Source organism: Cajanus cajan, chromosome 6, assembly GCF_000230855.2.
Source record: "Cajanus cajan strain Asha chromosome 6, NIPB_CcT2T_4, whole genome shotgun sequence".
Classification (NCBI taxonomy): domain Eukaryota; kingdom Viridiplantae; phylum Streptophyta; class Magnoliopsida; order Fabales; family Fabaceae; genus Cajanus; species Cajanus cajan.
This window is the reverse complement of record NC_138522.1, coordinates 8,885,234-8,895,484: the sequence shown is the minus strand read 5'-3', so window position 1 is coordinate 8,895,484 and position 10,251 is coordinate 8,885,234. Positions and strand designations below refer to the sequence as shown.

Below are 10,251 nucleotides of genomic sequence, written 5' to 3'. Positions count from 1 at the left end.
TATGCCTGAGCCTATACAGAATTAAGTTTTCTGGCAAATCAACCTTTGACATAGATCAATAGTCATATAAACCAAAATTAGTAGTTTAATTTTTTTTGTCTGAAAAAATCTCCCATGGTGTGCTCAACAAACAAAATCAGGATTTTAAACTTGAACACGACAGTGTCATACTTGAAATGACGTAAGATGCAGAAAGAGACAAGCTGAAACCAGAGGCCATGGGACATTGAAGAAAAAAATCTGGCTTATTTTAAATATAAAAAAAAACAAAACAAAAAACTTGCAATAACAAGTGCAGCAACAGAGCATTTATTCCATTTCAGACAGTGCATAAGCAGCAATGTCAAACTTTCAACGACTATCCTGCTTTTACCAGATCTTCAAGTGCCTTAAAGATCTGTGCCTCTGACAAGCCTTCCAATTTGATGCCTTTCTCAACACCCAAATCTAGTATTAAGAAACAATAATTAGGGTTCAACACAAACAGGTTTACTGCAAATAAAAAAGGTTCATCAAAGATGGATAATATTGACATGGACCTAATTTGGATGAATTTCTCAACAAATACTTTTAGGTGAAGAAAATAAAATGAATAAAAGTAAAATATAGAATCAAACTGTTCGCCTAAGTTAAGATCAACTTATGTATCTCAACCTTATCAGAAGCTCCCTTGTCTGATTTTTCCATAAGCACCTATGTATAAACTAGAATTCTCGCCCTATAAATGATTTAACAGTTGAGTTTTAGAATTGAAAATCTCTCATAAGCTAGAAGCTAATCAAAACTTGGCCGTTATCTGTAACTTTCGTGCCTTTCTTAAGGCAAGTGCAATATTCAGGTTCCTTGTTTAAGATTCTCGCCTCCTAAGAAATTTGTCAAGCATACCTATTTTGTTTACAATACGTAAGACAGATTGTTGAGAAAATATTTTAAAAAAACGATAACATAATTTCTTTCAGTGATAATTTAGCAGTGAGCAACAGGAGAGTATTTCTTACAACTAAATAAAAACGTGTGATGTATTTGAGTATCAATTTTGCCCAAAAATTGAAGCACCCTACAGATTGCAGAAGGCATCAACCTCGTCCCAATAAAATTATTCTCCCACAAGTCAGACATATTAATGAAAGATGTGTAATACTGTATGGATAGATTCAGTTGGCTGAGATTTCAGCCATGCAGATTCAACACATGTACAGCTGAACTTTCAGCCACATTATATAAATTCAGCATGTATGCAAGAAAGTATGCACTATTTTGCTTGTGGATAAAAGTCAAAATAGGGATAATATTAAAATTTACTTTCCAACTACTAATACTATTATTTTTGTTAGCTTTGTGGCCCAAATATGAAATTAAGGGGACAATGCAGATTAACATATTTTCAGTCTTAGTGCACTAATGTCAATTTATAAAATCCTTTAAGTTCTTATGATAAAACTACGAAGGGAAAGGCTTGGTAATGATAATATAGAATTTGACTGCAAATAACAAGGTGAAAAATTCAAATAAAAAAGATAAGAATGAGGTTTAAGATGGTTGATACCATATCTTGCCCATAATTGAGGTTCAACTCCACTGCACTCACGAATTAATATTGGCAATTTTGGGTTCAATGTCTTTAGCTCCTTATAATTTCTTTCCACAAATGCCCTGAGATATCAAAAAAGAATAAGAGCTCATTTATTTTATATTCAAATACATGAGATGTAAGTATAACTAAGTGTGTGTTTGGTTTATCGTTTGAAATTCATTCAACAGACTTTTACACATTCCAATGCACCAAACGGAGAAGTAACTCTTTTGTCCCATTTGATTAAAAGTAAGTTACGTTGAACGTAACTTTTTCCCAAACACACCCGAAGCAACCAAACAATACATATAAATATATAAATTGAAAACAACACTGAGAAAAATCTGCACAACAAAAGCTAAATATTTATTTATAACCTTGCAGATGAGCTTGCAGGTGATGACTGGCACATCAAAAACCGAAGCTCTTTTATGTTTTTTGAAAGATGTCCTCTCCATGCCATTGCTTCGCTGGCTCAAAATTATAATATTTGTGAGATTTTACCTCATCACAAGGTAAAGAGAAAAAAAAAACGAGGTGCAGCCTAACAATGCTAGTGTTGTGAGCAGTCTAACTGGAAAAGCACATTCAAATTCAAAACCTATTCCACAATAACTTTATACAAAGTTCCCAAATATCAAAAGCACACTGAATACAAAAGTATTGCATGTCAAAACTACACATTGACAATGGATAAAAAGACCCAGAAAGATATTTTGTTATTATAGGAGACAATTTTGCACTTTTTTCCATTGCACATATATGTAAATGCTTACATCCCAAGATTATCCGGACTATCTTAAAACATGAAGCTCCATTAGCAATAGCATTCTAAACTGTCCAGAAACTCCTGCAGATGGTGTCTGAAAATATGTTCACTGCGCCTTCAAAATTATTTTCATGAAAGCGCAATCCATATTCAGTCTTGTTCCAATAACTAGCAATCAGCATGAGGACCTAGCAGAAATTTCAAAACCTCCAACTTCGGCAACTTGTGAAAAAATTTAAAAAACAAGAAAGAAAAAAAAACTGCACCTTTCAAGCAGATTACTACTCTATACATAATTGATATGAATATCCTTAAAAACGAATCAAATCATTGTGGTAGGTAAATTACCTTAGCTGTAAAAATAGAATACTTACAGCAGAAATCATTTTTCCAAGGGAGCAAATAATCCCCTTGTTCACTTTAGAGGAACCAAATCCTTTTCCCAAAAAATAAAGGGGGCAGAGGGGACTTTTAACAAGAATTAAGATACAAAACCAAGCTTGCTCAAATTATAGCTGACTAATTTTGAATTGGAAACTAAGAACACAGATTTGGATAAATCCTAGAATGTAGTTGGTATCGCATGAATTGCGAAACAATTCTTGTGATTCGATACACTACAGAGGGAAACTGATGTGAATTGTGCTGTGTATCGTTTTTGTTCTTGAAGTCCAAAACACCTAGCCCATTCATACCCATCAATTGAAGAACATTTATCCAGAAGGATCACTAATGAAATGACAATATCTGTCAAAATATAGAAAAGAATAGAATTTCAGCAACTTTCATACTTCACCAAATTCCATCACCCTATGACCTTGTACTAATGGGATTTGCTGCAACAGAGAAACAAGTACTCAAAGAAACCCCTCCTTTGGATCCAGTAGAGTCTAGTCATTGTTGGACGACATTATATTAATTTAATTACATTGGAACCAACAGTTTCATTAGAAGTAATAAAATGTAGCAAAAACCACCAGTTATATCCTAATATTGCTCTTATGACTTGGTGGTTATTACGCACCAACAATTTTGACCAACCAGTCACAAGTCTTGACTAAAAGAGGAAATACTAGAAACATAAGACACACATGAACATGGAAGAAAACTCAGTATGCCCAGGTCCAAAGGGCATGATCTTCCTCCGGAAATCCAAAATTACAATATTAATTTTATTGACAGTGGAAAAAGAAATATCATTAGATCAGCAAGAGCACCCCCTGGTTCTTAGTTGCAACCAGCTTAGAGGCCACAACAAGTTAAACAGTGTGAGAGGTAGGAATAAATATGATTTGCCACCAGTATTAGATGTACTTAATTGGGTGAAGAATGGCTATTTATCTAAGCTGAAGAATATATGGTACTGAATTAGCCATATTTAAGAAGAAACTGATTTATTCTGTGAAGAAAAGTTAATAATAAGCTCATGAGTCATGATGACTTACACACCTGCAATCAGTTCATCAAGATGGAGCCCAAGAACACCATAAGTGGCACAAAGCTTTACAAGCTATGATTCAATGTCACAGTTCAAATACATAACAACATTAAATTATAATTGCAAGCAAGGATGATAAGGAGGCTTATCAATTCATGTGCTTTGAGTTCAAAAATCCTAAAGTAGTCACGGTAGAAGAACACAAAATCAAAATCTAAAATATAGTAATATACAAATAAAAAAAATTATCCTAGGACCAAATCTAAATCAACAAACCCTAGCAATAAATGTAGAGATGAGAGAGGGAGAGAGAGACAGGAAAAAGAGTGAGCTCAAGGAGCGAAAACAAGCATACCTCGAGCAAAACTCAGCGCATGAGGACAACAACAATCAGCAAGCGAGGGCGAGAATTCTAAAATTCTTTGTTTTTGGAAGGAATTTACAATTCTAAAACTTTAGTTAATTAAAATTACATTTTAAAATCCTGAGAATACCAAAAAATTGCACATTTAAAATCTCATATCCAAACACACCATAAAAACTTCCATCAAATTCGATTTAAGAGAATACCAAAAAAATAAGTTAAGGAGCGGCCAACAAGGTAGACTTGGTACCCTGTACTCTTTGGAAAGCATCACAATTCATAAGAAAATTGCACAATGCGCATAACTATAAATCAATTCCACCAACACATAATGTCCCCCAACAAATTAACATAAGCAAATAGCACCAATCCAACCTCACAAAACTATTTCCATAATCAGCATTATTCTCAGCTAAATGATCCCCTATGAGTAACAAACTCAAATCAAAGGGTGATAATATACAAAGCGTAATCGATGTCAACATCTTAGACTGTCAATCCGAAAATCAGAAGGCGTATTTGTACGAATTTAAGGGGGAAAAATACGATAGCATGCAATAATTTTGAAACAGATAACATAGATTTTTAAATAAACACAAAATTTTACAAATTGGACATTGATCATCATACCTTGAGTGTGTGCAACTCTGCCCTAACCGTCTCGCTGTCACTAAGGGAGGTAAAGAACGAAGATGAGTAACTGATAAGAATCGAAAGAGTGGAGATGGAATTGGTGTCGGAAAAATGGGTTGTCTAAAGCCCAACCTATTTGGGTCGGCTAGTGGCCCATTCAAATGTTACCCATCAAGTCAATTTCCAGAAATTTGCTCCCTACACCCTTCATGATTCTCCATACACCTGTCCAAACTTTAAATTTCCCAAAATACCCTTGCTTAATCTGGATTTTATTTTATTTTAGAACAAAAGAACACCCAAAGTGATTAATCCGGACGCATTATATGATCTCCACAACACCTATTCCATACACAGTATATGAATTTCACACAACTCATAATTTTGTAATATATATTTAAAATTATTGTCTAGAATTTATTAAAAATCGTGTAATTTTGTAGGTCACCTTTCATATTTAATGAGTTTCGCACATTATTTTGTAATACTAAATTTTTCACAAAATAAATAAAGAATGTGTTAAAAGAAGTTTGTCAAAAATGTGTTACATTCTAACACTCTTTTGACTTTGGTTTATTGCAATTATGATACATTGGTTGGTATTTTAATTTGACTAATTTCTTAAATTCAATAATATTTTGACTAATAAAAAGTTGTCATGAGACGGAGCCAAAATTGAGATAAAATATATACATTTTAAACATTCTTTTTAACAATAAAGACAAATTTAGAATTAAAAATTTATACTAAAAGATATTTTAACAAGAGAAAATGAGAAATTGAAAAAAATTATTAATATAAAAATATTATCGTGTTCTGAATATTAATTTAAATTACGAACTTTGACAATTTATCTTTAACTAAAAAAAAATTATCAAAATATAGAATGTAATAATATTAGTTTAGCTTGGATTTTTGAAATAGATAAAGTGTCTTTTTTTTATCCATGTTAGTGTATTTTATGCACTATTAGAATAGGAGAAAAGTTAATAAGATAAAATATATTAAATTCCTCACACATGTTAAAATCCATTTATTTACTTCAACTTTTATTGGAACTCTCTCATTTTCTTATAGAACAAAAAAATAAGAATGTCAAATGCATTAAGTTTTTAATAAAACTATCAAAAGCACTTATAGAAAAAAGTTAATAAAAGAAAATAAATCATTTTTTCTCATTATTTCATGCACTTCAATTTTTATTATAACTCTTTTATTTACCTTTTAAAATTATATAAAAATTAAAATACATAAATCAATTTTAATATATAAAAAATAATTTATTTTACTTTTTTATTTTATTTTTTCTGCTAAGTATTTACTTACAAGAGAGATTTAGTAATTTTGAACCTGTGTATTTCTAAGTGCCCTACACATTTTAAAAAGATCCACATGCTTCAAATCTGATGAAGAACTATCAGATTCAGTTGGTCTGTTTTCAACAGAAAAAAGTTTAAAAAGGAAAAGATTTGATTAAAAAGAAAGATATATTGTCATTCTGTCTTCCTACATATCCACAAAACAAGGGATAAAAACAAATAAGAAAAAACATATCCATAAATCAATAGGGTAACATTAAAACAAATCGATGCAATTCAATCTATCATCTATCAAAATAACATGAGATTGCAAATTAAGATAAATAATAACTTTTTTTTTGTCCTGAGTATCTACAGCTAATAGTAGTCACTGATCTCCTCGTTACGTTGAAGACACCTCAAAAGATGGGATAGTTAGTCCCAAGATTTAACGCGACTGCATACACAAAGCAGGATTCGAACCCATAACTTTTACTTTACGGAACAATTAATAACTTAATTAGAAAAATTATAAAAAGATGTAACTCTTTTTCATTAAATTAATTCTTAAAAGAATTAAAATGTTATTTTCAATTATAGTTTCATGTTGAAATCAAAATTTTAACTCAAATCATTAATTAAAAAAGATAATTGTCAAATCACTTGAGATAACCTTTTTATACCTAATTAACAACTGGAAGATCTTTGTCTCAAGTTCATATATATATATATATTATCATTCTATCCCTCGTTCCTAAATCATAATACACAAATCAATTAGATAACATCAAGACAAAACGATACAATTCAATTCAACATCTACCAAACCTACACAAAATTCCAAAAATCAACAATAACTTAATTAGCAACTAAAGAACTAGCACATGGCAGAATAAATTTTATTAGGACAGACTCAATTCTATAATTTTAAATTTTACTGAAAGTACTTTATAGTTAAGGGTAAGCTAAAATTTGATTAATTATAGAAGATCAATCACACAATCTTTATACAGTAAATAAATCTAATTAGGTTAGAGCATATGAGAAGCTTATGCATTAATTAAAGTAATAGATCATATAATAATAATAATAATAAAATAAAAAATGAGTCCATCAAGTGATTGAGTAAAAGGGGACCCTACTTTTATCTTGAGGTTGCACATATCCTAAGGTTTTCAAATTGTAGAAGCAAGAAGTTGCTCTTTCTGCCACAGAATCAAAGTATTGTGGTGCTTCCCAGCTTTATAAAAAGCCTTTAAAACATATTTTCATGTAAAGCATGCAATGACAGTAACTGACAAACTTGTGCTAAGGGAAAAAAAAAACACACTTATAAAAAGAGAAACTTTATGGTATTACAAGTCAGAGGAAACATTCTCTCTAATATTTTTTTTTTTTTTTGTTAAATTGCCCGTTTAGTTTCATGTAATATTCTATCTGCATTTTAATCACTCAATCTTTAATTCTGAAATTTTAGTTATAAAATTTGCATTTTTAATTTTATAACTAAATATTTATGTATTAATTGTTAAAATTATAATTAGAATGATTGGTTAAAAAAAATATTTGTGAATATCCACAAGATAAAAATTATTATGGATTTTAATGAATAATTAAATAAATATATGCTTAATTATAAGATGTAGACGAATAATAAGGTATTTGTATATGTGGATGCTTGCACTTCAAAAATATTTTAAATAATTTTAATTATATATAAAGTAATTTAGTTTAGTAAATATATGTTACAAAATTATTTTTTAATATACATATATGTTTTTTTTAAAATAGTTTTGTTTTATTTCCTGCCTTTTTATTTAAAATTTTATACTTTAACAAATATTTACTATAATGATTTGACGAGTCTCTACACTTTACAGCTCAATAATTAGTAACAAAAAAACATAAATTTGACTAACTAGAATTACTATACAAGCAGTTCCTGGATATACATGTAATAATATATGTATATGAATATGTATTGAAAATATAAAACACTTTCCCAATGGGAAAATACCACACATCATGTACACACACATCTACAAGAATCCAATTGAAAACATAAAATATTAGTTGTCGGTCAAGCAATAACTACAAAAAAATTGACCAAAAGAACTTCACCATCCTATAACATGGCCCCAATAGTTCTCCTCCTTAAGCATATCCTTTCCCTTGTCCCATATAAAGTTTGATCATCACAGTTCAATCACAAGGAAACATGCAAAGGTAAACCTATAGAAATCAACATAGCAACTACCCACATCAACGTGTAAACCATACAACACAACTCATCATGGTTTCAACTTTAAAAATATACGATTGTTCATTACAACAACATCCCAACTTAACATTCAACACAATCAAAACATCATATGCACAACATAACAACTATATGTATCTTCACACATTCAACTAAAATGTTTTTTACAACACAGATGGGCAGTCTAAGATGCTTGACCCTACTAAACCAACTAACAACGCGATCTTTTTTGGACTAGCTAGATTGACAGCTAATTTGGATAAAATTCCACAACATAACATGATTTTTCAAATTTTGCCACTTAAACTAAAAAAGTCTAATATTCTTGTTAGGATAAAGTAATTTGGGTGTGAGTTTACCAAGATCTTAGCATGCATAATTAAACCTCCTATGAGATTAGCATGCTGACTATTCTCCAAATACTATACCCCTTCCAGTACTTAGTTAAGAATCTTGGCCACAAACCTTTTACCTTACTCAATTTTAGTTCTTTGTAAACATATAGTTCGACCTTGACACCACACAAATTATATTGGTCGCTTTATACACATATGGCTTGACCTGACCCTCATATTGTATCAACTAAGGTTCTAGAGGTGACTCAACATTACACTTAAAAAGTTAATTTCTCAAGAAGAGTTTTCAAAAATTGGGATCATAATGCATTACAACACCACATCCTCATAATGGAATATTCAATTTTAAAACCAACACCTCTCCTTTTGTCTATGTCAATCAACATAACTCAACACAATTTCTTAAGCATTTTCAACACAACTACTCAACACTACATAACATACAACTCCTGCTACATTTCAACTTTTTACAACTTACAACTTTCAGCGACTTAAATATCCACATATATCATTCAAACTCCATATACAAGACATTAGATTCATATAGCAACATACAACATGTAACATGTGAGGCATCCAACTATCACAAACATACTCAACACCTAGTCAATTAAACAACACATTTTCAATTTGCAATTCATGCCAAAGGCCATCCTTATCATATCTGACATCATTAAGGTAAAGAGCCTTTAACTTGCCCATGCCTGGCACCAAATTACCCACACCCAACATGAATGTGGAAAAAATTTCTTATCAATCATGCTTAGCATAGCAAAACCTACGTATAACCCCATTTCAAGTAGAGAGTCTCTATTTGACTCACGTTCGGTGTCACAACACTAGCGTTCAGCGTCATCTAGGTAGAAGGCTTTTGTCTTAATCACACCTTGTGCCACTCAACTAGGGCTCGACATGAGCAAGTGAGAGAGCTCTCCTATAGCTCACGCCCAACATTACCAATGTTGTGTTCAATTTCAGTGAGACAGAAAGCCTCTAACCTGCATCACGCCTGGTGCCTTGAAGTTGCACTTAGCGCAGTGGTGAATTCTATACTTGACAAATTCACAAATTGGGCTTCATTCACTTGAAAACCATAACATTTCCAACATGCAAGACAGACGTCACAACCATAGATTATAAGCAATTCATTCTTAACCAAAATAACTACATGCAACTAAGAATTGACTCCAAGATCATCTCATATTCAACATATTTAAGAACTCTGAAAACTAAAAATCAAGGATTTCACTTCTCAATTATCATCACAACCACAATTATTGAAAAAACAATAGGATGTAACTTACAATTCATCAAGAATCAAGTTATAGCATATCTTACCTTTGAATCACCTAAAATTAGGGGTAGAATAAGAAAGAAAGTGAGGTCCTCTGTGGAAATCCACACAACATAATGGAACTATCATTTGAAGCTCTCCAAGCTTGAATATCTACACAACAACTCAACTACTCTAGGAAGTTCCTAGGATAATCTCTAGTAGACTCAAAGAAGAAGAAAGAAATCCTAGCTTCATAATTCTTCTCCTAGACTACCTCTCTAAGT

General features: G+C 31.2%; 1 protein-coding gene across 3 annotated transcripts; it reads right to left on the bottom strand.

Moving 5' to 3' along the window:
• Positions 1 to 67: 67 nt before the first annotated feature.
• On the bottom strand, positions 68 to 4,931 carry LOC109810779 (NADH dehydrogenase [ubiquinone] 1 alpha subcomplex subunit 2). 3 transcript variants are annotated; one of them, XM_020374333.3, is made up of 4 exons: positions 4,775 to 4,931; positions 1,951 to 2,043; positions 1,547 to 1,653; positions 68 to 447 (listed from the first exon to the last, which is right to left on the bottom strand). In XM_020374333.3, the coding sequence occupies exons 2-4, from the start codon at positions 2,034 to 2,036 to the stop codon at positions 359 to 361; spliced, it is 282 nt and encodes a 93-aa protein (XP_020229922.1). In that variant the 5' UTR covers positions 2,037 to 2,043; positions 4,775 to 4,931; the 3' UTR covers positions 68 to 358. The 3 variants fall into 3 exon arrangements, with proteins under 3 accessions (XP_020229922.1, XP_020229923.1, XP_082932810.1); XM_020374334.3 differs by having other exon boundaries at positions 1,951 to 2,038; positions 4,775 to 4,881; XM_083076684.1 differs by lacking the exon at positions 4,775 to 4,931 and adding an exon at positions 2,350 to 2,522.
• Between the last annotated feature and the right edge of the window lie 5,320 nt (positions 4,932 to 10,251).